Source organism: Giraffa tippelskirchi, chromosome 7 (assembly GCF_054371585.1).
Source record: "Giraffa tippelskirchi isolate mGirTip1 chromosome 7, T2T-mGirTip1v1.2.pri, whole genome shotgun sequence".
NCBI lineage: Eukaryota > Metazoa > Chordata > Mammalia > Artiodactyla > Giraffidae > Giraffa > Giraffa tippelskirchi.
The window spans coordinates 482,686-509,098 of NC_137281.1; the positions used below are offsets into that span (position 1 = coordinate 482,686).

General features: G+C 44.8%; 1 protein-coding gene and 1 pseudogene across 41 annotated transcripts; one reads left to right on the forward strand and one right to left on the reverse strand.

Annotated features, from left to right (window-relative positions):
* Positions 1–26,364, forward strand: LOC145514367 (zinc finger protein 606-like). 41 transcript variants are annotated; one of them, XR_014060091.1, is made up of 11 exons: positions 1–403; positions 1,438–1,543; positions 2,302–2,358; positions 2,840–2,928; positions 13,725–13,851; positions 14,078–14,176; positions 15,500–15,566; positions 15,964–16,068; positions 18,763–18,880; positions 24,949–25,021; positions 25,161–26,364. XR_014060091.1 is itself a non-coding variant. In XM_081512037.1 (9 exons), the coding sequence occupies exons 2-8, from the start codon at positions 1,513–1,515 to the stop codon at positions 24,992–24,994; spliced, it is 630 nt and encodes a 209-aa protein (XP_081368163.1). In that variant the 5' UTR covers positions 1–403; positions 1,438–1,512; the 3' UTR covers positions 24,995–25,021; positions 25,161–26,364. The 41 variants fall into 41 exon arrangements, 33 of the variants coding, with proteins under 33 accessions (XP_081368163.1, XP_081368161.1, XP_081368157.1 ...); XR_014060092.1 differs by lacking the exon at positions 15,964–16,068 and having other exon boundaries at positions 25,164–26,364; XR_014060090.1 differs by lacking the exon at positions 15,964–16,068 and having other exon boundaries at positions 1–40; positions 25,164–26,364.
* LOC145514386 (mesencephalic astrocyte-derived neurotrophic factor pseudogene) lies at positions 7,160–7,697 on the reverse strand (annotated as a pseudogene).
* Positions 26,365–26,413: the final 49 nt, after the last annotated feature.

A 26,413-nucleotide genomic window follows, 5' to 3' on the forward strand; every position in this document is an offset into this window, starting at 1 on the left:
GCTGACGCCGGGGGAGAGGCCGCCATTGTCCGCGGCTGAGGTGAAGTGGTCGCTCGGGCAGTGGGGTTATTACTTTTGGCCTCTGCCGCTGGCCCAGAGGGTAGGGAGGGCGGTCGGGGAGAGGCGGCGCCTACACTTGCGGCTGGCTCGGCGCCAGGGCAGGTCCCTTGGCCCGCCTCTGGCTTCGCGGAGGCGCTGGATCGGCTGGGCGGGCCCGGGTGAGCCCCGCGCGTCGGGCCTTTGTCCCCGGGGCGGGAACCCCAAGCTCACGGCCGAACCGCGTCAATGTGAGCGCAACAAAAGCCGAACGCCCTCGGCGAAGCGAGCGCGAGCTTGTCTAGCTGCCCGCGGAGAGCAGGGGTCACCGGCCAGCAGGGGTGGGAGGCCAGCGGCTGCGAACCAGGTGAGGTCCGCCGTTCCCGGGACTGGCGGTGAGCATCGCACCCGCGGCGGGAGTGCGGAGGAAATCTGGGGCGAGGGCCAGAGGCAGGTGGCGAGGACGCCTCCGAGGGCGTCCCTAGGAGTCCACCTTGTCTTTCCCGACGGGTGTTTCTCGTGAGAACCCGTTCTCGTCTGTCACGGAGGGAAGTCAAAAGTGACCTGGGAACAGCCCGGGGCTCCTTTAAAGGTGCAGTGACCGGATGCCTTTGTCAAGTTGCAAACAAGCATGCAGAATATTTAGTGTGCCAACTTGGAATTTGGGCGCAGATCCCGGTGCTCCCGGTGCCCAGTGGGCGTTGCAGTGCTTTCTACACGCTCCCAGGAATCCGCAGAGCTCTGCCAATTGGCGTTGGTGCCCTCCGAGAGGTCGCGGAACTTGCATAAAAGTCTAGAATTTAGGGGGTTGGAGTGGTCTGGCCTCCAAATGTGGTTTTCTGTTGGCCCCTGCACCAAGAGACAGCTTTTTTTTTTGTTTTCTACGTTAGATTTACATAACTTAAGATTAACTTTTAGCGTACAAGTCCGTGGTTTTCTTGTGCGTTCAGAGCCTTTTGCAGTTATCACCACTATATAATTCCAGAACATTTTCATCACCCCTACTACCCTCCCCCCCAAAAAACCCCACCCTGAACCATTAAGCTGCCACTCGCCCGTTCTTCCCTCCTCTCAGCTCTAGGCAATTACTTACATATGAAGGTTGTAGGTAGATTTTACAACAATTTTTGTTAAATCAATGGAAAAGCTACCTTGTCGTTGTCAGTACCTGTCTCATGAGAACTGTTGACAAATTTCTTCCCCCTCATCCTGGACCATGCTCTTTTTTCAGCCAACCCAAGTCATTCTTCATTTCTCTTCAAAAATTTGTTTTTGACTTGTAAATTGTTTTCTAACAGTGTTCTGTAGGAGTCTTTTATTGTTTCTGTGGATGAGTTCTCCTTATTCCCACTGGATCTTTGAGAAAAATCATTTTTTGTCTTTTCCTACTTTTGTCATTAGGTGGGTTTTGCAGTTTTCAATAATCACCCAAATCCACTACTCCTGGGCAAGCTTCTGGTGGATTAATCCTGCAAGATGGCTGCCATCAACCCATGGGGTTCATGGGGTGAGTACAAATCCTGTTTCTTCTGGGCCTTCCTAGTGGTGACCTGCTGTAGCCAGGGGTCAGAGCTGGAGAGGGGCTAAGGGTTTTTGGGATTGGAGGGAGTCTCTTTATTTTGGTACAGAATTAGAACTGAGTGAGGTTGTTTTGTTTTGTTTTTTTAATTGGTTGTTCGTATAAAAGATAATGTAATTTTCGTGTATTTCATAGTTCTTTCCCGAGAAGTCTTATTAGTTCTAAGAGATTTTTCTGGTGATTTGTGGAATTTCTTGGAAGACAGTCATCTACAACCAAAATTTCTCTAGCATCCCCATGTTTTTTACTTGTATTATTGTTTTTCAGTGTAAAGTGTTGGTTTATAATTTAAGAACAGCATTAAATGGTGTCAGTAGGGTGTTTTATTTTTAAGTGAAGTTTCATGTATCTGTCATAAAGACATCAAAAGACCATCTAGTAATGTTTCTTAAAAATTAAATGATGTTCAATTTTATCAGATACTTCTCCAGCCACTTAAGGAGTTTTGTTCTTAATTGTTCAGTAGCTGCATCACACCAAGAAATTTCCTGAGAGTGACCCACTTGTGCATCTTCCTGTAAATCTATCCTGTGTTGTTTTTTCCCACACGTCCTCGGGCTCTGTTTATGGAATTCTGTTGTGCACTTAGTGAGACAGGTCTCCTTTTCCGCTTTGTTGCCTTTGGGCACTAGGATCAGTGTCACAGTCCTTTCCTTTTCTGGTCCTAACCTGACACTCTGGTGCAGGGATACTTATGGACCAGTCCTGGGGGATGACGACTGTTGACCCGTGGGCCTCCTGGGGTGAGTCAAGACCCTCTGTCCTCATCAGACACCTTGGTGACCATGTTGTGGCCTCTCCCATTGGTAACCTGCCATTGCTAGAAATCAGAGCTGGGGGGGAGAGAGAAGGGGGTCTGGTCCAGATCTGTCTCTTGGCAGAGCTGGAACAGGGAAGGATCTGAACACATCACTGGGGGAATCTAGCGATGAAATCTCTAGAACGGGATGTATGAATGCATGTGTGGCCATTTAGGGCTCAGCCCCAGAAAGGCTGTGAACAGGCACTTTCTCTACGACACTGCCTCAGGACAACAGGGGATGGATGGGTCATGTGTTTAGATTTATTGTTTAACTTCTCTGGACCCCACTGCCTTCATCTGTAATGTGAGGAAGTGGATCTTTTCCCTTGCCCAAAAGGGAGGGACAGGGTCTGGAAATAGTACTCAGGTGGGCCACTTGTGGCATGGAGAGCTGCCTCTGTGACTTCACTTTCCTCCCCCAGCTCTGTGCCCTCAGGACTCTACCTGGCACATGGAGGAGACCGCCGAGGAGAGGAGGAGGGCCTCAGGGCTCCCAACAGCCCAGGCCCAGGTGAGATGGGGCTTCTGCTTTTATCTGACAGGTTGCCCTCTTCCTAAGGTGTTCAGGGTGTCCCTGACCATCCCAGTTGATATGGCTCCTCAGTTTACCACAGCTAGGGTTTGGATAGAGAAGGAATCATCAGAAGTTTATTGATTTCTGAGCACAGGTAGGGAGAATTCAGTTTTCCATGACTTGGAGCCTCTCTGTCAGCCAGTCTGTTCAGAGTCCTTGAGCCCCAGCTGTGCTGTGGGCTGTTCGGTAGGTAAGGGTCAGTCCCTTTTGGCAAGCAGCCGCCTCCCTCTTTTCCCTCCCACCTTCCCCATATGTTCAGTGCCTGACTCACATTGGTCCTATTTGCGGAGCTCTGTGCTTACTGGGAGGGGAACAAGGTCAATTGTGAGCCCCTATCCTTAGGACCTCCCTGGCCCCTTTCCAGGATGGTTTGGTCAGCTCCTGAGGCCTCACCATCTGCCTGGTGCTGTACATGTGATTCAGGACACAAGCCTGAGGTGCTTAGAAAGGCCCTGAGTCCTGGAGGAGCTGAGCACAACTGATGCCTTGGAGGTGGGACAGAGTCTGCGTAGAGGCCATGTGCCGCAGCTGGGGTCCTTTGCTGTGGAGAGGGGGGCTGTCTGGGAGATAGGATGCATCTGAGCCAAGAGGTGAAGGGGACACATCAGCCGGACGGGCGTAGCCTGGCGGGAGGAATCTGCCTTCTCTAGCACCATGGGGACACACTGCATGACCAGCATCTGGGTGAAGGCTGACCGTAATTTGATTTTAGGCCAAGAAGGCCAGGAAACCCTGCTGCATCCTGAATGCCTGCCACAGAGTTGGGGCTCCATCCTGGTTGTAGTAAGGAGCTGCAAGAGTGTTGGGAACAAGAAGCACCAGGGTCTAAAATGTAGCTGGAAGGATGCTCCTGGCAGGGGAGTGAAAAGAACGGGACTGGAAAGCAGGTTGGCGAATCAGGCTTCAGTCTGATCAGCACCTGGAAGCAAGATCTGATATGTATAAGGGAGTTGAAGCAGGAGGACTTTGTGATTGTTAGGGCACAAGATTGGCTCCCTAGAGAAACCGCAGTAGCATTAATGATGTTGGAGAGGTGTCATCCCCCTCCTCCCCTCTTGCCAAGCCCCCTTACTGGAGGCAGCCAGTTAAGAATTTTTTATAACTTTTATGAAAATATTATTCACATACCATAAAGGTCAACCTTTTAAAGTATGTAGTTCAGTGGGTTTTTTAGTATATTCACAGAACTGCAGCCATCACCAGTATCTAGAATTTTCATCAGTCCAGAAAGAAACCTTATACACAGTAGTTACTCCCTGTTTCCCCAACTACCAGCTTCTGGTAACCACTAATTTACTTCTCTCTGTGTTTGCCCATCATGGACATATCATATAAAGGGAATCATATAATATATGGCCTTTTGTGTCAGCTTCTGTCACTTAGCATGTTTTGATAGGTTATCGATGTGATATCATTTATCAGTTTTTTTTTTCTCAAGTCACAGAAATAGCCATTTTTAACTTACTGTTTCAGTTTTTTAGAATTGTGTTAGTCTCTCAGTCGTGTCCAACTCTTTGCAACCCCGGGGACTGTAACCTGCCAGGCTCCTCTGTCCCTGGAATTCTCCAGGAAATAATACTGGAATGGTTAGCCGTTCCTTTCTCTGGCATTGCAGAGACAAATTCTTTACTGTCTCAGCCACCAGAGAAGGGTTACTTCTAAATGAGAAATTTTTATCCTAGTTCTATGAATTGAGATGTATCTTAATGATTTTCTGCTATGAAAGGCAAAAATAGTTCCATTACTATATTTAGGTTTTTCGTTTCTAAGTTACAATAATGAATCAAGCAAATGGGAGATACTGTGATATAAAAGTGTTAATAACATCTCTGCCTAACTTTGTGCCTCCCACGGAGTTAGAAAAAAAAGAAATTAACAAAACCTCCCACAGTTTTAAGTTGACTAGTGAAGTTTGTCGTAAATGTGCCGTACCCGCATGGCAGCGCTGCTGTCTCTGGGGGGCAAGGCCTGAATCACGTGACACAGGGTGGTGCTTGTCTGGCATCAAAAGTTGAATGATGTTTGCTGCTGCTACGGTGTGCAGTCATTTTTAGATTCTGTAACATAATCAGTAGTGAAGCTAGACTAGGTTGAAAAATGGGCCCTGATCAATTGCTTGGGAATAGAAGTTAGCTGCAGTGAAATGCTATGAAGTTCTAATAGCCACTGTGCTGCACTTAGCTGGCAATATTTGTGAGGGTTTCTGAGAATTACTAGAGTTAATGCCAAGAAAATAAAATGGAGAATTCAAATAACAACACCCTCCAGTGTCTGAAGAGTTGTGATTTATGAGCACGTACTCCTGGCCCTCTCTCCACACTCACTTTGGATCTTTCCCTCTGGGAAACTCAAGCCTTGTATATGTGAGTTTTGTATTAAGTAAGGTTTTCAGAAACACAGCCAAGAGCCGCTTACGCCTCTGTTGTTCCTCCAAATTAAATATTTATTGAAATAAAGCATTCACCTGGTGAAAACATCAAATGCCTGTCATCCCTGGTTATCAGAATAGTCTGATTTTAGAAACACGTTGGTTAGTGAAGTTTCAGCTAGTGGGAGTCCAAATTCCATTATTTTGATGAATAGGGAAAATAATAATATTCCAGCCCATTAAAAAAACCCCAGCCAGCTACTCCAAATGTGTAAACTCTTAAATCCCTCAACAATCCACCAAAGTTCTCTGCACAATAAACGTTCATATAAGACATCAGTTAATGGAATACTCTGCCCTCATTCTTGATTGTCTCAAGGATGAACACACTCTAGTTACATTTTCCTTCACTGCAAAGAGCTTGCCCTAAAATAGTAATAAATCATGAAGTTCTGAAGATGCTTAAAGAGTCCATCTGAATTTCACTAGGTCCCATGAAGAGGCCACTGGTCAGAGAATTGAGGTAATGCAGGAGCAATCAGATGAGATACTGTCAGGCAAACAGCTAAGACCCAGCTCAGCACTCGCGGCATCCTCCCATGGTTTACATATGTGGCTGGTGTGTCAGATTTCATAAAGTGCCTTAGAATGTCTAGATAAACACTTATACATGTGTGCAAAGCCATCTGTTCCAACAATGTTTACAAGAATTTGGGTGAAATATCTTTGCGATTCATCATGGCAGATAATATTTGGAAGATGGGAATTCAGGTAACCGGTTACCTGAGAAGTGGAAGGGCTCACTCCTGCCTAGAGGTGGGCCCTTCTTCGCCCCGCCCCCTTGCCCCTGAGCGTTAGGTAACAGTGACACTCCTCCCCGCCCCCCTCTGTCCACAGCTGGTGAGGCCAGGGGCCTGTCTCCTGCCATCTCCCCCTTCTGTTTCATTGCCAGCTTCAGTTTTGCGTTTTCCTTTGCGTCCCTAAGGCCTCCATGAATTGTGGGCCCTGATGTTGGGGCATGTTCTGCTGGGGGTCTTTTTTTCTTTCTATTTGGCAGACCATGGATCCTTCAGTTTTGATGACATCTTTTAACTCTGGAAATATGTTTCATTTAGATTTTTTAAAAAAATTTTATAACTAGAAAAATACAAAAAGTGATAAGCCAGACAGGGTTCCTCCCATCACTCCAAATGAACAGTTGTTAATGTTTTCCGGTATTTGCTTCGCTTGCTTGGTTTAGTCCCCAGTTACATTCTTCTCCCACCCTTCCTGAGAACAGCCACTTAAAACATGTATCCAGCAAGTCCATTTTCATACTATGTAGATAGTACGATACATATAAAGAATAAACTGTAGATATAAGGTAATCTCATAGTTTTTAGCAGTGCTTTATACACGTCTTCTTTACACCTTTCAAGGTCAGTTTTGAGGTCCCTCCTTGTGATAGTAAAGATCAGGTACCTTTATTTTTGCCCCATCAAAGACGCACACTCTATATTCATCTCTTCTGTGGGTAGGCTTGTAAGTCCTCCCTCCCTCTACCATTTTTCCTTTTTTTTTAGAAATTTTCTTCCTTTAATATAAAACTCCCAGACATACTTTGAAGTCCTAGAGTAAATCGGCAACAGAACAAAGTGAATCTCCCCCAAGGGGACGCTGTAGACCCAGCATCATCAGGTAGGCTCCAGGCCTCACACCTGACTTTGTGAGGAGCCTGCCTAAAACATAAATTACAAAAAGGCTGCTTGGGGTAAACACAAATGAATGTTTCCCCCTCAGGAGCAGCCGGGATTGAGCCGACTACAAATCAGTCCGTGAACTAGCTGCCTCGGGAGCGTATTTAGGCATCAGTTCATTGATCTTCCGGATGTCGTCAGACTTTTCCGCACAGCCTTCGCACGTCTCCCCCCAGTCGTCCAGGATCCTCTTGAGCTCTTTAACTCGGAGCTTCCTCAGGTCCACTGTGCTCAGGTCGATCTGTCTGTCATACTTTAGTTCACAGATCTGGCTGTCTTCTTGAGCTTCTCACAGATCTTCTCCACAGGGATGTGGTGGGACGGGGGCTTGGGCACCTCACTGATGATCTTGGTGGCTGCATCTTCTGTGGCCTCAATGTAGTAGCACAACCGACTCTCTTTGCCTCTTGCTTCATGGCAGAACTTTATAAGTTCTTTTCCAATAGAGGCTGGAGAGAATGTGACATCTCTGTCTTTGAGGTCCTGGTAAAATCTTCCCAGATAAGAAATACAAACTTTGCAGTCACCCGGCCGCAGCGCCCAGGTGGCCAGCAGCACGCTCAGGAAGCCAGTGCCACGGCCAGCCCATGCGTGGCCTACATCCTCCACCACCCGCCGCCACCTTCGCCGGACTCCATTTTTCCTATTTCAAACAAAGCTTCGTGGACATTACAGTTTTACTTGTGTGCACATGTAAGTTCATCTAGGCATACTCCTGGAAGCAGAATTTTGCTAACTTTTAGAGTTTATGTGTTGTCAGTATGACCAGTGCTGCCATGTGGCTCTGAAAGAGCAAAGCTCCTTCTCAGTCTCCCCACTCTGAGGGAAGGTGTCTGTTTCCATCTTTGCTGCCACTTGATAGTATTAATATTGGGCCTTTTAATTTTTGCTTACCTCGAGACCAAGAAAGTGTATTACTTTAATTTGCATGTCTTTGAATGCTCGTGGGGTTGAACATCTTTGCACGTAGTTATTGGTCATCTGTATTGCCTTCTCTCTCTGTCTCACTCCCATCTCTAGATTTCTGTAGACTCTGTTGATATATAAGCATTTCATGCTTTCTGGATCCTGAATCTTTGTGTATACGGATTATCTTCTCCCAGTCTGTAGCTTGTCTTAACTTTGAGTTCAGTTCAGTCGCTTAGTCGTGTCCGACTCTGCGACCCCATGAACCGCAGCACGCCAGGCCTCCCTGACCATCACCAACTCCCGGAGTCCACCTAAACCCATGTCCATTGAGTTGGTGATGCCATCCAGCCATCTCATCCTCTGTTGTCCCCTTCTCCTCCCTCCCTCAATCTTTCCCAGCATCAGGGTCTTTTCCAGTGAGTCAGCTCTTCACATCAGGTGGCCAAAGTATTGGAGTTTTAGCTTCAACATCAGTCCTTCCAATGAACACCTAGGACTGATCTCCTTTAGGATGGACTGGTTGGATCGCCTTGCAGTCCAAGGGACTCTCAAGAGTCTTCTCCAACACCACAGTTCAAAAGCATCAATTCTTCGGTGCTCAGCTTTCTTTATAGTCCAACTCTCACGTCCACACATGACCACTGGAAAAACCATAGCCTTGACTAGACGGATCTTTGTTGACAAAGTAATGTCTCTGCTTTTTAATATGCTGTCTAGGTTGGTCATAACTTTTCTTCCAAGGAGTAAGCGTCTTTTAATTTCATGGCTGCAGTCACCATCTGCAGTAATTTTGGAGCCCCCCAAAAATAAAGTCAGCCACTGTTTCCCCATCTATGTGCCATGAAGTGATGGGACTGGATGCCATGATCTTAGTTTTCTGAATGTTGAGCTTTAAGCCAACTTTTTCACTCTCCTCTTTAACTTTGTGGTGTTTTTTATCAGGGAAATGGTTTTTGGTATATTTTTGTTAAATGTATCTGTTTTTGCTTACGGCTAGCATTTTATGTAAAGTCCTTTATTTTAAAATCCCTTCCTGTCCTTTTCCTTTATATTGTTTTTCTGAGGTTACTTACATGACCTCCTGACCTGATTGCTGTGTTTTCTGTCTCTTTGTATTCTGTGGATTCTTGTACTCCAAGCCTCTTGTATCATCCTGTCCTGTTTTATATTGAAACTTTCCAATCTGGGGATTAGAATGTCGGATCATTGAAAGTTCTGTGTGACTGCAGCCTGGATTCTCTGTCCTCCTGGCTGCTAAGTTCAGTCTCTGCACCTGTGCAGATGTTTCTCCTGTGTTCGGGGGCCCTCCGGTCTGTCTGTATTTACCAGAGAACTGTGTGGCTCTGTGCAGCTGAGCAGCTCTGGTTCCTGACCTCACTCCCTCCTTGTCTCTTTTTCTCTCTCTCCTGACAATTCTCACTCTAAACTCCACGTGGGTGGCCCGCGATTACCAGGTCAGTTCTGCTTGCAGTTTCCTGGGTATATAGCTGACTGTCCGGCCGTCCACAGACCCCCTCCCCTCTCCCTGTTTTGGGCTGAAGGAGGTCTACTCATCCGGGCAGCCTGAGAACGTCTTACACACTCTCCCATCAGGTAGAGTGGCTGGCAGGGAGATGGGGCAACTGGCAAAGGTGTCCTGAGTACAGACCTTTAAGCCTGATTCTCACTCCTGACTTCAGTGGCATTTAAACCCAGAGCCCAGAGCCTCTCCTGGGGTGCTGCTTCCACTGCAGCCCCTTCTCACGTGCAGGATGGGGGTCTCTGGTGTTTCACTGGTCAGCCACACTTTCCTCTGCTCCCCATCTTAGAGCAATGTGTGGACCACCACGTGCTGATGGCTTCTTGTTTTCACTGGCTTTTCTTTAACACTAGGTGGTTTTGGGGACTCTGGCTAGGGGGTCCAGTGGCTAAGACTGTGCTCCCATGCCGGGGTCCCGGGTTCAGTCCCTGGTCAGGGAACTAGATCTGGAACTAGATGCTGCATCTAAGACCTGGCACAATCAAATAAATAAAAATAAATATTTAAAAAAAGCCAAGTGATTTTTAAACCTATTAGTTTCCTATAGTGCTATAACAGATTACCACAAAAAATGACTTAGAGCAACATGAATTTATTCTCTTGTTCTGGAGCTCTAAGTCTAGAGTGGGACTACAGGGCTCTTCTCCTCCTGGAAGCTCAGGGGAGGATTGGCTCCCTTGCTTTTGCTCAGTTCTGGAGGCATCTGCGTTTCTTGGCTCGTGGGCCTCTCCTCCAGCGCGCATCACTCGCAACTCTGCTTCCATTGTCTCATTTTCTCTGATGCAGACCCTCTTGCCTTCTTCACTTGTAAGCACCATTGTGATTACATTGAGCCCACCTGGATAATCCAAGATAATCTCCCCTAAGCATCCTTAGTGTAATCACATCACTGTAACTGTGACATATTTTGTCATGTTGAGGTAGCGGTCATTAGGATGTGGACGTCTTTGGCAGGACCATTATTCAGCTAACCACAGACATCCACGTTCATCAGCCTTAGCAAATGTCACCTTTCAGCTTTCTGCCTTTGCATCTATTGGATACCTTAAAAAAAAAGCTAGATCCTATGATAGGCCATAATGGAAAAGAGTATTTTTTTAAAATGTCTATATATGTATAACCGAATCACTTTTCTGTACAACAGTTATAAACCACATTGGAAATCAACTATATGTCAATAAAAATAAGTTTTTTAAAAAGTCGAGTATTAGGGAAAAAAGTATTTTATAGCAAAGCTTAGATATTACATCGTTTCACCCATGTATGTATCTGAGACATACACACCTTTTAGGAAATGAACACAATACCTTTATCACACCCAAAAAAATTAACAGTAATTCTTTAGTATTACCTAGTAGCAGGCTTGCGTTCAGTTTTCCCCACTTGCCCCCAAGATACCTTTTACAGTTGGTTTACTCAGATCAGGATCCAAGCGAGGACCGCATGTTGCATGTGGTTCATATGCTGCTGAAACCAGGTCGCCTGTCTTGTTGGTTTGCCTGATTTTGCCCTTGTGATGTCCTTGGATGAGTTCCTTCATCCTGCTGTCTCCTGTAGATGGGTAATTGAGCCGGAGGCTAGAGCAGTTACAGGCTTTGTATTTTGGGCAAGAGTCCTTGGTAGGTGGTTCTGAGTCCCTCCTGTGCTGCATCAGTGGGCACAAGTTGTCTGTTGTCCCGTTTCCAGATGATGTGATGGATCTGTATAGTCAGCCTGATCCCGCCTCATAAATTTCCCTGTCTGCTTTTCACCTGTAGTTCAACAGCCATTGCTGATCGTTGCCAGGGTGCCGGGGTCCCCTGTTCTAGTCGGGGTTGCGGATTCTTTCTAGTGATTTTGTTCCTTCTGTCTCTGTTAAAGGTGGTTGTTCCTTTTTAAGTATTTGTGTGAGGATCCGTTGGGGTCTTTGGAGGAGGGGGAGGTGAAGTTGTAGCTCATGCCACCTGCTTGACTGCTGCCAGGGTGTGGGCTTGGATACTGTTAGCTGTTGAACTTTGAAGCCATGTAAGTAGGTGCCACCTTCCAGGGAGATGGCATCCTAAGAGCGCCCTGGGCAGGAAGCATTGCCTCCTGCCTGGGCCCCCTGTTTTGCTGAAAGCTTTCATTTTCGTGTCAGGTTCAAAGGATTTGTTAACAAAATAAGCCACTCACTTTATACAAATAAATAATACAAATATTTGTCAGAGAATTATCTACCTTACTTTCAGTGTACTAACATTAAAAGAGAAGTAGAGTGGAGGATACATCACCAAATTGGGTTTTGACCAACATCCAGACTTAAACAGTGCTGGGAAGTCCCGAGTCAGAGCACATCTGGAGTCCCAGCTGGGAAAGGGTCCCAGTCAGTGCATCCACTCTGTGGGTAAGACTTCAAAGGTTGCAGTTCAGGTTCCTGCTTATAATCCCAAGACAGAGGCACACTGATATCATCATCAATCTGACCAAACTGCAAACCCAGTTTCACGTTAATGCTGTTTGTTTTGTCTTGTAAAACTTGAAATGTTGCTGGGGCTTGGAGTTTGGTTGGGGCTTGGTTGGCCAGGCCCCCTTCAGGGGCTCAAGGACCTCAAGCTTCGTCCCTCACCTTCCCTCAGGTGCTGCAGGTCCTGCAGTCAGCGCGCGGTCACTCCCAGTCAGGGCACTGTCCACACAGGGTAGGAGCAAGGTCAGAGGCCTGCTCTGCTTCGTCTCTGAAGCCTAAACAAGACGGTTTTTTTTTAATTTCCCTAACACCCCTGAGTGTGTCACTCTGGAAGTGCAGTGAGTTTATGCTTTGTGCACACTTAGGTTTTGTGCACTTCTCTACCTGAATGTCACATTTAAGTAAAAATGTTTACGTTACCCAAAAATGTAGAGGCAGCTGCCATTGAGAAAACTGAGGCCTGGGTAGGTCTCTAAGAGGAAAACCAGTTGTCATTGAGGAGTCCGAGGTTGGGGAGGGTTTCACCATAAGAGGTTGTGATCAGCCGTTGTTAATGCTTTTTGGAGTGAGAGAATCACTGGAGCAGAAGCAGTTCTGTGTTTCAAGCCAGTTGTGTGAAGGGGTGAGGGGAGCAGTTCAGACCAGCAGAGAGATCTGCACTGAAGACCCAGCGTGAGAGCTGGCCCTCATGGAGATGACAGGCCTGGTTTGTGAGCCGTGACCCCCGGGCAGAAGGGAGGCCGCTGTATGTGGTTGGAAGAGAAGCGCTTAACAGGCCTTGTAGAGGTTCACCGGATGCTAGGAGGCGGAGCGCACTGCACACGTGTCCATTCAGGGGGTGTTTGGCTTGAGGGAATTCTGTGCTGACATGGAGGAGAGGACCGTAGTGGATAGACAGGCCAAGAGAGCGGCCTCAAAAGGAGCAGGGCCTGTGGGGTTTGTAGCACACCTCCCACAACACACAGCGCACTCCCCACTGCCCTCCTGAGGGAAGACATGCCCCGCCCCACCCTGGAAGTGCCCAGATACTTGAGACTCACCTTGATGGCTTCAAGGACTGTACAGGATGCATTCATTGCAAAAATCAGACATCCGTTAATTTTTCTAGTGGGTGTGCCTGGTTCTTTTTCTTAAAAATGTCAGTTTGAACTTTTTAAAACTCAGAGTGCTTTGATAGCAACTGTAAGTGGTTCTCCTTGGCTTGGACAGCTCTGCTCAGTCCTGGCCCACCCCACTTCCAGTCCTTAGGAGACTGTCCTCAGAAACAGTCTGGGAGTGGAAACTTCTCTCTGTGCCCAGGAAGGCAGCCTCTGAATGTTTAGAGAACCCTTCCAGGTCCTGGATCCACTTGTGGCACAGATGTCAGCCCCAGGTTCTCTGCTCTGTGATCAGGGTTCATATTCTGCATCCATCCTGGTCCTGGTCTTGGTCTCACTAAGTGTCTGCAGCTCTGGAAAAGCAGGAAGAACTGCCCAGATACTACCCAGTGTTACTAGAACTGAGCAAGACTTGGGAGAGAGCTGCTCATTCTTATTGTGGTTACTGTGAGCCCAGGTATCTACTTTCCTAAGAGTACATCCCAAATGCAGGGCCCTGGCTGGCTCCCAGTGAGACCTTACCCACATCAGTCAGAATGTTGAACACATTCAGGGCAATTCCTCTCTGTCCTGTTTCCTCCCCAGCGCTGTCAGCCCTACTCCCTCCCCAGAAAACACTAGATGGAGTGGGGGGTGGGGAGAGGTGTCTCCAGGTTGAAGAGGAACATGTCTGGTCTTTTAGGAACCAGTGACCTTCAATGATGTGGCTGTGGACTTCACGCAAGAGGAGTGGGGGCAGCTGGACCTTGTTCAGAGGACCCTGTACCGTGATGTGATGCTGGAGACCTATGGGCACCTGCTGTCTGTAGGTAAGCGGGTGGCTGACCGAATAAATGAAGCTGTCCTTGCAGTACCCTCTGCCACTCCCTGTTTACCATCCTATATGGGCCTCAGGAGGGCCGAGGTGATCATGAGCCCTGAGGGTCAAGCATGGAATCCCTAATGACCATAAAGTATGAAGTGAAGTCACTCATGAAGAATAGGGGAAGGAGGGTTACGTGGCTACACAAGTCCGTGTTTTTCCTCTTCATGTAGGGAATCAGATCACCAAGCCTGAGGTCATCTCCCTGTTGGAGCAAGGAGAAGAGCCATGGTCAATGGAACCGGCATATCCTCTTCAAGGCACTTGTCCAGGTGAGCGCAGGCCCCAGGTGGGAGTGAGGAACCTTCCTCCAAGCCCTACTGTTTGAGAAAAGGGCCGAGGCCATGAGGAGTTCACTTCCTCAGATAGCATCACAGTTCCTTCCAAGGAGCTTCATCCCTTGTACTAGTTTCAGAGCAAAGATGCCCACCTTCTTAACAAGGTAGCAATTTTTGTATGCTGCAGTTTCCCTCCTTACCTTTCATGTTATCTGCTGTCCCTTTTGTCTAGAAAGACTTCTCATTCATTTACCTGCTTTTTAATTTTTATTGCAAAACTTGTATCCTGTAGTCACAGACTCTTCTTTCCAAAAAAAAAAAAAAACCAGCAAAAAGTGATTGTTTAATACAGATAATGTATTTACATGATTTAAAAACTCAAAGCTATATAAAATGGGTAAGTGAAAGAAAGTTTCATTTATACTTATTCACACTGTTGTTATCCTCCAGAGAGACACACAGAAACACACACAGGTAACCCCTTTCCTTTTACTATAAATTTTGGGGTTATTTTATTAGTGGTTGTCCTGGGAATTATAATTAACATCTTAATTTGCAGCAGTTTAGTTTGGATTTTATGTAATTGTCTTTTCAATCAGATAGGAAACAAATAAAAATGCATTTATACAGTCTTGTATTTACCTGTGTAGTTACCTTTGCTGGTGGTCTGTATTTTGAGTTACTGTCTTTTCACTTCAGTGTGAAGAACTCCTTTTAGCGTTTCGCACAGGGCAGCTCTACTGGCAAACTCGCACCTTTTGTTTTGTCAGGGAGGGCCTTGACTTCTCTACTTTTGAGGGATAGTTTCCCAGGCACAGAATTCGTGGTTGACACGTTTCTTCTTTCTGTCCTCCCTGGTTTCTGATGAGAAACAAGCTGTCGATCTTGTTGAGGATCTCTTGTGTGTGATGACTTGCTTCTCTCTGGTTGCTTTCTGGGTTCTTTCTTTGACTTTTGAAAATCTAATTACAGTGTGTATGCATGTGGCGTTCTAGATTCCCAGGAATATGTTAGAACTTTTCAAAGCTCCTATGCACATCTCACTCCTCAGCTTTTCCTTTCATTTTTTGGTTTGTATATTGTTTGCCCCAACCATTTTCCATCATCTCGGACAGTAATTTAAAAAAAAAAAGACTTCTTAAAACTTTGCCTGGAAATGTTTGACAGACCCTACTTCCTGGAAGCTTTTAGCACCGTGCAAGTTCCCACAGGCCTTTCAGGTGGGATCTTCCTGGGAGCCACCAAACAGCTTGGATAATGACTGTTCTTTGGGACAGAGGCTTTGAAAAAGCTCTAGCTTTGTTCTGTTTCCTCCAGCACCAGAAATATGGGATGTTATTTTCCAAGGCTACTGCTGAGTTGAGGAGTCAGAGATGGGATTAGGGTAAGTTAAAATGCTACAAATCTGTTACTATCGAAATTAACTGTTCTCCTTGAACAAACTCTCTCTCGGTCACTGCACAGCTTTGGTTAAGCATATAGACACACGTAGTTACTTTTCACCTTCCCAAAGGTAAAATACAGTACACGTTGTTCTGTATTTTGTTATTTTTAATTTAACAATATACTGTGCTCTCTTGAGTCCTAAAGGTGGACATCTTCCTGTCCACTCTAACAAAGTGGGCTTTGGTGCAGCCTTACCTGTTGCCCCCATCTGGATCTGAAACCCTGTACCAAGGAGTCCTGATTTCCAGTAGCTTTTAAGTGCTGACCTTTCTGAGTAATCATCCTGAGCCCTGTGGTTTCACCAGCTCCAGCCTTACACTTCTGCCTTCTTGCAGATCATCTCAGCTGTCTCAGTGATACTGATGGAACCAGAAATCTCAGCTTTCCCTTCTGGCTGGTGTCCCCATCTTCCTGATGTGTATTCCTCGTGCCAGCCTTCTGTGAGTGCCCGGAGCTGGAAATGGGGAAGTCATCCTGACTCCCTGCTCTTTCCTCTCTAAGAAGTACTCTCTCCTCTCATCCAGCTCAAGTTGCTGAGTAAATTGTTATTTGTTATGAGCCTCTCAGGTGGTATTTCTAGATTTACATCCCTGAAGTCTTCCACTATGTGGTCTCTGCCAGTAAACCTACAGTGACTTGCATTACCTTTTAAATAACTGACTCGATTTCAAGACCTTCCAGTTTTCTCTATTTTCTTTTTCTCTCATTACTTCCTACCTCATTCCTGGAGTTTACTCGGCTGGCATCCTCAAGGGTGTGTGATGCCTTTGCTCATCTTTTTCTCTCATTACTTCCTGCCTAATTCCTGGAGTTTACTCAGTTGGCATCCTCAAGGGTGTGTGATGCCTTTGCTCATCTTTTTCTCTCATTACTTCCTACCCAATTCCTGGAGTTTACTCGGCTGGCATCCTTAAGGGTGTGTGACGCCTTTGCTCATCACAGCTTGCCTCTGCTCGTGCCATGCTGGCGGTCTGTACTTGAGCCGTGTGTGAAGACTGAGCTCAGGTCGTCTCTCGTGGGTGAAACCTTCTGGATGGCTTCTGTTGTGCTGATCTCCTTTTCTGGCCTCCCACCTGCTTAGCATCTACAGCCCCACAATCACAGTGATGTATAGTGTTTAGATTGTCCTCTCATCACAGAGATATAATTTACAAGTGGAAGATACGCTCAGGCCACAAGTACTGATTGTACAGCTGGTCAGAAATTGTTTGTTTGGTCAGTGACTTGGTCAGCTATGATTTTAAAAAGTTGTTTTACTGGGAAAATTCAAAAGCTATTTGAAGATCATTCCCAGAATTCTAGGGCTTCCCTGGTGGCTCAGCAGGTAAAGAATCTGCCTGCCAGTGCAGGAGATGCGAGTATGATCCCTGGGTCGGGAAGATCCCCTGGAGGTGGAAATACAACCGGCTCCAGTATACTTGCTTGGGAAATCCCATGGACAGAGGAACCTGGTGGACTACAGTCCATGGGGTCACAAAGAGTTGGACACAACTGAGCACAAAGCAGGACTCCCTAACTTCTAGGGGCTAAGCTTAAAATTGATAATAAATGCCAGTTCTTCAGCAGAGTAGATCTCTCTCTGTTGTAATGGACTTGGGTAGTAAAAGGGGAAGATAGTATATAGTGAAGAAAGCAGAAAAACCTGAAGAAAACCAGGGTCTAGGTCCTTATTGGGTCCCTGTAGCTTTTAGACACTGTGGTGTGGTGAATAATGATACCATCCTCCCCCCACAAAATGCCCACATCCGAAGCTGAATATGGTGCTTTATGTGGCAAAAGTGGCTTTTCAGATGTGAATTAAACCAGGAATCTTTGTGATGCAGAGATTATCTTGGATTGTCTGGATGGACCCATTGTAATTATGAGATCCTTATAAGAGTGAGGCAGGAGTGTCAGAGACACCGATACGATTGACAGAAGCAGAGACAGGAATAATATACTTTGACTATAGAAGGAGGAGCTACAAGTCAAAAGAATGCAGACAGGTTTTAAACCTGGAAAAAGCAAGGATATGGATTCTCCCCTGGAGCTTCTGAAGGAAAGCTATTTTGATTTTAGCTCAGTGAAAGCCATTTATAACCTCTGACTTTCAGACTGTGAGATGGGCGATTTGTTACAGCAGCAACAGAAAACTAGTAAAGACTCTTCCATTGTTGGAGGACTGATATCTCAGCAGTGATGATAGGTGCCTTCCACATACTGAATTTGCTAGAAGTTTTGTTGGTTTTACAATCTCATTTAATCTTCAGAAAACACCTAAGGAGAGTGGCAGAGCCAGTAATTAAATACAGATCATCAGACTGTAACTCCTGTGTCTTTTTCATTGCAGTATGCTGTCTTTCAAGTCTGTCTCTTCTGCCACCACTCTACAGATTATTCTGCAGTGTTACAAGAACTTTAGGAGTATCCTTAAACTCTGTCATTTTTGCCCTTTGGGCAGATGCTTTTACTGGGTGTTCTGGGTGGACTCGGTGGAACAGGAAGTGAGGCTTCAAGCCTTGCTGGGATACTTGACTCAGCGGCCCTGCTTGTGTGGCAGGTGTCAGAGCGGAGCGACGGGACGTCACAGCACGGACATGGACTGGCACGCTTTAATAACGCAAACGCTAGTGACTCACGGGCTGGTTGTTTGTCTGTCGTTTGCTAGACCAGCTATTATTTCTTCACCTTAACAGTATTAGATGAGTCAGGATCCTCCAGACAACCCCCCCAAGTTAAGTGGTTCACTGGAAGTGTACACTGGACTCAGCAGGCATAAACTCAGGGTGATGGATTGTTACAGTGAAGGGATGCAGAGCAGCGTCAGCAGAGGGTAAGGTGTGTGGAGCTAAGTCCAGAGGAAAGCAAGTGCAGGCTTTCAGTAGTCCCTTATTCTGGTCCTCCTTTTCACGGGGAGATGTTCCTAAATGGGTTGTATTCATATGCAGTACACATTTTGTATTCTGGTTAACTACTGATGTTCACTCTTTACTATTTTCCTCTTTCCTGTTATGATCTTTCTCTGGGTTACCAGTCTATTTGGAAACAAGTTCACACTTGCCTTTTCAATAACATGGACAATAAATCTTACCTTGTCCATCTACTCTTGGAATTTGTTTCTCTATACTCTCATGGACTTTTTCTATTTATTTCAGAATGGATGAAAAATCTTGAAAGCAAAGCATTGATCCCAACACAGAGCATACTTGAGGAGGAACAGTCCCATAGCATGAAGTTGGAGAGATACATATGGGATGATCCTTGGTTCTCCAGGTTAGAAGTTTTGGGATGTAAAGACCAATTAGAAATGTATCACGTGAACCAGAGTACAGCTATGAGGCAGATGGTCTTCATGCAAAAGCAGATACTATCTCAAAGAGGCTCTGAGTTCTGTGAACTTGGAGCAGGGTGTAGCCAGAGCTTAAGCATTGTTCCATCTCAGAAAGTTTCTCAAATAGAACATTTCTATAAGCCTGATGTAAATGCAGAAAATTGGAGATGTAACTCAGCCATAATGTATACTGATAAGATTACCTGTGAAAATAATGAGTATGACAAAGCCTTCTACCAGTCTGTTCAGCCTGTTCACCCTGCAAGGGTACAAACTGGAGATAATCTTTTAAAATGTACTGATACTGTTAAATCTTTCAATCATATCCTGCATTTTGGTGATCATATGGGAATGCATACAGGAGAAAAGCTCTATGAATATAAGGAATGCCATCAAATCTTTAACCAGAGTCCATCATTTAGTGAACATCCAGGAATTCATATTGGAGGCAACCAGTATGATTACAAAGAATATGAAAACATCTTTTACTTTTCATCATTTATGGAACATCAAAAAATTGGTACTGTAGAGAAAGCATATAAATACAATGAATGGGAGAAAGTCTTTGGGTATGACTCCTTCCTTACACAACATACAAGCACTTATGCTACAGAGAAACCTTATGAATATAATGAATGTGGAACATCTTTCATCTGGAGTTCTTACCTTATCCAACATAAGAAAACTCATACTGGAGAGAAACCCTATGAATGTGATAAATGTGGAAAGGTTTTTAGGAATCGTTCAGCCCTTACTAAACATGAACGGACTCACACTGGAATAAAACCTTATGAATGTAATAAATGTGGAAAAGCCTTCAGCTGGAATTCTCATCTTATTGTACATAAGAGAATTCATACAGGAGAGAAACCTTATGTATGTAATGAATGTGGGAAGTCTTTCAACTGGAACTCCCATCTTATTGGGCATCAGAGAACTCATACTGGAGAGAAACCTTTTGAATGTACTGAATGTGGGAAATCTTTCAGCTGGAGCTCCCATCTTATTGCCCATATGAGAATGCATACTGGAGAGAAGCCCTTTAAATGTGACGAATGTGAAAAAGCTTTTAGGGATTACTCAGCCCTTAGTAAACATGAAAGAACTCACTCTGGAGCAAAACCATACAAATGTACTGAATGTGGAAAATCCTTCAGCTGGAGCTCCCACCTTATTGCCCATCAGAGAACTCACACGGGAGAGAAACCCTATAACTGTCAAGAATGTGGCAAAGCATTCAGAGAACGTTCAGCCCTCACTAAACATGAAATAATTCATTCTGGGATTAAGCCCTATGAATGTAATAAATGTGGAAAATCCTGTAGCCAAATGGCTCACCTTGTTAGACATCAAAGAACTCATACTGGAGAAAAGCCCTATGAATGCAATAAATGTGGAAAATCCTTCAGCCAGAGCTGTCACCTTGTTGCTCATCGGAGAATCCACACTGGTGAGAAACCCTACAAATGTAATCAATGTGAAAGATCCTTTAACTGTAGCTCTCATCTTATTGCTCACCGGAGAACTCATACTGGAGAGAAACCATATAGATGTAATGAGTGTGGAAAGGCATTTAATGAGAGTTCTTCCCTTATTGTACATCTGAGAAACCATACTGGAGAAAAACCCTACAAATGTAATCATTGTGAGAAAGCTTTCTGTAAGAATTCTTCTCTTATTATTCATCAGAGAATGCATAGTGGAGAGAAACGCTTTATATGCAACAACTGCGGAAAAGCCTTTAGTGGTCACTCAGCCCTCCTCCAACACCAGAGAATTCATAGTGAAGAGAAACTCTGTGAATTGAATTGATGAGGTTTTTATTTTATTGTACACTTGATAACACACTGAAAAAACCCTGTAAGTATAATCATGTGGGGAAATTTTAATAAGAGTTTAGTAAGACTTCTCCCCCTATTAATCAATAGAAATTATCTTTGTAGAAGAAACCTGTGAATGAAAAGAATAAGTAAAAGCCTTCCACAGTTAATTAGCCCTTGTTTAAAATCAAATAAGTACAGTGAAGAGAACTCCAGACTCCCCTCATGGTTCACCAGGAGTCCTACTTGAGCAACGTGAACATAGGGAATGGAACGTCTGTCAGTAAGAGATCTCTACTGTTTGTGGCTCATAGTGCATTGTTACGGGAAAAACTTTATCCTAGAAAAGTATTTTCAACTGGAAATACACTCTTTTGCATCAAGCTGGAGTATTGAATGGAAGCTTTACAATAACATTTGTGCATCATTATGGAAACACAGATTGTGCTATTGTAAGAGGAGGGTCTGGGTGCCCTTTAAGGAATAGAAAATGGAATACTAAACCTGAATTTAAGAAAAAAATAGTATTGAATGGGATATTTACTGTTGATCAAGATTAGCCTTAGAAAAGAGTAGTAAATGAGATTACTAATGATCGAAAGGTTATTGTGCAGAAGTATGAGACTGATGTTCTTGGAACAAAAGGTGATACTTCATAACCCAGTGTGTCAATGTCCATGGTTTACGCATTACTGCAGTTGGACAATTAGTTTGTAATCTGTTTTAGGCAATCACATAAGTTATAATTATGGACACTGGGTCAGAACGCATAACATAAAGGAATAAAAAGGACACAAAACTGTACATACATATCCACTAGAACATCTGAAAAGTGTATTTGTGTAAGGACTGGAAATACTCATGGGTAAATTAACCTAATTAAGACTTTAAGTTTTACAAACACATCCAGCACTTACCATGTACTAGACTTTTTTAAAAATGCTTTTCAGATATTAACTTATTCAGTCCCCTTAATTCTATAAGATAGGAACTATTATTATCCCAATTTTACAAGTGAGGAAACTGAGGCAGAGATCATAAGAAACCTACCTAAGGACACACAACTTAGTTAGGAGTAGAGAGATTGACTCCAGAGTTCATGTTTATAACCACTGTGTTACGCTGCCTCTGCAGTGATTTTTTTCTCCTTTAATGTGTTTTTAAAATTTTTCTTCACTGTTTTTATAGTAGATATTTGATAATAAAAATCAGATTCCTAAACAATGAGAAATAAAGTTACCTGGCTCTTTGCCTGTGGAATTTCTGGTAATATGAGAGCAAAGCTCCCTTTGAAATATGAAGTCTGGATTGGACATTGAGAATCACTTCATTTTCTGGGCTCTGGTTTCCCAAGAATTTCACCACCTCCATCCCTGAAGATTATAGTCGACCAGGGGCTAGAGGACTCACTGGAGGTTTGGGCAAGTCAGAGGAATGCCCCTTGATAGGTTTAGAATTACCTTCATGAGGCAGAGGGCAAGAAACACCTCTGCACAGGAGATCCCTGTTTCTCAAGGTCTCCCTGGAATGCATTGTTCCCTTATCTTCTCTAGAGGAGAAGATTGCTTGATAGTAGGGAGGACTCAGAAGGGAAGAGAGATCATCAATCATCTCATAAAGTGAGGAAGTTTCTCTGAGTGCTCAGAGTGGAAAGAGGGGCTAAGATGAATAGGAGGACTTGGGTGGCGTTTCTTTGGTTCACAAATATTTCCTGTGTTTCCCTAAAGTTGGGCTATAATTTGGGACCAACAATCCTTCCTGGATAGGTTTCAAGGTTATTGGTTAGAAATCCAGGGTACAGAAGATTCATTTAGTTCTCTGGGGGTCCATGACGCTCCAGTGGGTGAGAAGCAGTGTCTGCTGGTATTGTGGGATGCTGTGTTCACTATCTGATGCCTATAGCTGGTGCTTACATAGGTGTGTAACATCTGATCCCTACCTTAATGTATGGTTAACCCAATAAATGTTGCAGGGGTAAATTAATTGGATTTCTCATGTGATTTGTGCAAAGATCCTTGAAGAGTCTAGAGTTATCAACGTTATCTCTGTAAGAGAAAGAAATCTAATGTATCAAGAGTTGTACTGCCAATATATGTGAATTGTATTCTAATACCTAAAGAAATACACTTTGAGTGAACCCAGATTCTCTTGATTTAGTGACTCCAGAGGGTTTTGTAAGTTGTATACAATATTCCACATATTCCACAACCATGCTGGTAAGTTCTGTAACTATATTACCAAGCCTAGTATTTTTTAAAAAGTATTTCTCCTTAAAAAATTTTATTTATTCATTTGGCTGCAGCAGGTCTTAGTTACAGCATGCAGAATCTTGTTTAGTTGTGACATGTGAGATCTAGTTCCCTGACCAGGAATCGAACCCAGGCCTCTTGCATTGGGAGCATGGAGTCTTGACCACTAAAAAATATTTCTAAAAGGGCCTCCTGGACTTCTAAAGGGTCCTTCTAAAAGGATCCTAGTCTTGTGTTTCCTCCTAGGAGGGTCCCCCATCTCCCTACCACCTATTATACAGCCTCATGTGTCCAGGACTCCCAGGTCCCCTGTTACCTCCCTTATTCTCACCTGCGTGTGTAGCTCAGTTCATTGCCCTTTTGACACCCCGCTTCACCCTTCCCCAGCTCTGAAACCTTCTGGGCCCGGTTGGAAGTCTCCATTCAGCTCTCGTCTGCTGTGACTGGAACATGGGTCTCCTCTTTGCACAGCACCTCTTAAGATCCTTGCAGGGAGTGGCTGCTTTCTCTCCTACTCTTCTTCACTCGTTGCTTCTAGATTGTTCTCCCTCCCTTTTCTCTAAAACAGTTCTGACTCTTGAAACATCAGACTGTCATATCACTCCTGCTTCTTTGTTACAGTCATCTTATGAATGGTTCACTCGTCTGCAAAGATTTACACTCTTGCAGTATTGCATCTAAAACCACCCCCATCATACTCCCAGTCCCGTTATCCGTGTGGACGACCTTCCTGCGTCCTGACCTCACAGCTCTTCGACCTCTCTGCTATTGGTTCTGCCTCCCACCCAGCCTGCAACAGAGACTGCCATTGTCATCCCTAGGACCATCCCATTACCAGCGACTAGGACCTGCCCACCATCTGTTTCAGGTATCTTTTCCTAAGCTAGTTGGCTGTTTGGTACCAAGATTCCAACAGTCCCTTGACTGAAGCTTCCCTCCGGGTTGCTCCCAGCAGATATCTGGCTTTGCTTCCTGTTTCCTGAGTGAATAGGAGCCACCAGCAGAGGCCTTCCATCGTAGGTCTCCACCTCCTCTACCCACTTTCGGTAACATCCGTGGCTTCCCACTGGTGCCTTTATACAAACTGACTCGGTTGGCGCCAGAGCCTGTTCCATGCCCACTGCCTCAGGACATTGTTCCTGCAAGTTTCCCTTATCTCTTGTACCATCAGGTTTTCTATATGTACTGGGTTATCCCCATCGATGTGCAAACATACTTTAAAAACAGAAAAGAAAACCCTCTAGCTCCTGTATCATTCTCTGCTTTGTTACAGAAAGCAGAATTTCTCAAAGGTGGTCTCTTCTTGCTGTCTTCATTTCCCTTCCGTTCTTTCTTCTGCTCAGCCATTCAGTTGCGTCTGTCTCTTTGTGAACTCATGGACTGTTGCCCACCAGGCTCCTCTGCCCATGGAATTTCCCAGGCAAGAATACTGGAGTAGGTTGCCATTTCCTCCTCCAGGGGATCTTCCCGACCCAGGGATTGAACCGACATCTCCTGGGTCTCCTGCATTGGCAGGCAGATTCTTCACCGCTAAGGCACTGGAGAAGCCATTCTTTCTTGAACCCACTCCAAAACCTACCTTGCTGCCAGATGTCCTCCACGTTGCTAAATCCAGTGGTCAGTTCTGTTTTCTTCCTTGACATTAGCAGCAATATCTCAAATTCTCAGGTGATGGGTCATTTCCTCCCCGAAACACGTTCACCTGGCTTTCGGGGCTCGACCCCTGCCCCTCTGGCCTGCATTTCAGGTCCCCTTTGCGGTTTCCTCCACACTTCCTGTCTGCTCACACTACCTTGACCTCATCCAGTCTTGAGGCTCTATAAACACCACGGGTATGCTGTTGAATCTCCCTTTGCGTCTACAGTTTGGTGAGTTTTGAAAAAGTCCATATCCTTGTAACCACCGCTACAGTAAAACTAGAGAATTTTTTCTCTTCTCCAGGAAGTCCCGCGTGTCTCTTCACAGTTCATCCCTACCACAACCCTAAGGCCTGGGCAGCTACGTGTATTGTTTTGTGAGTACACGTTAGAATTGTCTTCTAGAGTTTTGTAAAGATAGAATTGTACAGCGTTCTATTCGTATCCTACCTTTTGTATCCAGTTACTTCTGCTCAGTGTGTTTTGAAGGCTCCTCCATGTTGTTCTGTGTATCAGCAGCTTTCTGTTACGTGGATGAGCCGCCGGTGGTCATCCTGTTCACCTGTAGATGGACATTACCTCAAGCCTGGCTCTGGGCCAGTGTAAACACAGCTGCTGTGGATGTTCTTTTTCAGTGTTTTTGTGTGCACAGGGTTTCGTTTATCTTGGGTGAAACCCTAGCAGTGGAATAGCTGAGTTGTATGGTAAGTGTGTTTAACTTCATAAGATACTTCTATGGGCCTTTTCATCTGATGTCTTTATTCTGTTTTACATTCTGGGAAATTTATCTCTTCTTTTTTTAAGATTCATCTTTGTATTTAAAATTTTTCTCTTTTTAAGACTCCTATTATTAATACTTAGATGTTAGCATGTCTGTGTCTGTTGTCTATATGTCTTACCTTTGCTTTCATGTTCTCTAATTGCTTTTTCTTTCTTTCGTCTGGACATTTCCTGTTTCCTGTGCTAGTTTGCAAATTTGTTTCTCAGCTGTCTATTTGCTACTTATTTCCTCTAGTGTGTCTTCATTTCAACAACTGTTTGACATATCTAATATTTCTTCTTGGTTCTCTTTTATGTTATTAGTCTCATTCCCTATTGTTAATATCATGCCTTATCTCTCTAAATGTATGTGACAACTTTAAAATTTTGGTCCATCTGTTCTAATATATGTGCCTCTGATAGAATCTGCTGAATCTATGTGTAATCCTGTGTGTTGTTTTTCTTTTGGAAATAAGTATGCTCAGGAAATTGCTTAATTCCTTGGCCAGTGAGCACATTTATTTCTCTTGTTTTCATCAGCTACTTGTTTTTATGCATACATGGGACAGAATCAGATCCTTGTACCTGTGAACCCCAGTGAGTTCAGGGTTGGGAGGATGGGTCCTGGGATGGGGAGGTGAACGCACCAGAAAGCTAGTCAGTGACTTCTTACCTCCCAAGGTAACTCTGAAGTGTGATCCGCCAGCCCAGGGCTTCGTAGAGTCAGGGTGGAAAACACGTGCCTGGTGTCGTGGAGTCTCTGCCGGTTTGTCAGCTACTCCCAAGCACGGGTTACCACCCGGCCTTGCCTCCACCCCTCAGCGACCTGGTCAGAGGGCTCAGCCATATGATGGGGTCTGGATATCAAGGAGACAGTTAGAGGAACTGGTCAGAGTCACCGTTATCCTTTTAAATGTGTGAGAACTGAATGACATTTTTAAGACAATGACCATTATCAAAATGTGTAATTTCTTAATTTGAAGAATAAGTGTTTAAATGCTAAAAAAAAA

Excerpts from the sequence above, each read along its gene's own strand:
- LOC145514367 (XM_081512022.1), top strand. The coding sequence starts at position 1,513 with ATGGCTGCCATCAACCCATGGGGTTCATGGG. Across the intron at positions 1,544-2,301 it reads CAACCCATGGGGTTCATGGG|GGATACTTATGGACCAGTCC; the intron begins GTGAGTACAAAT and ends ACTCTGGTGCAG. Across the intron at positions 14,177-18,762 it reads TCTTCAAGGCACTTGTCCAG|AATGGATGAAAAATCTTGAA; the intron begins GTGAGCGCAGGC and ends TATTTATTTCAG.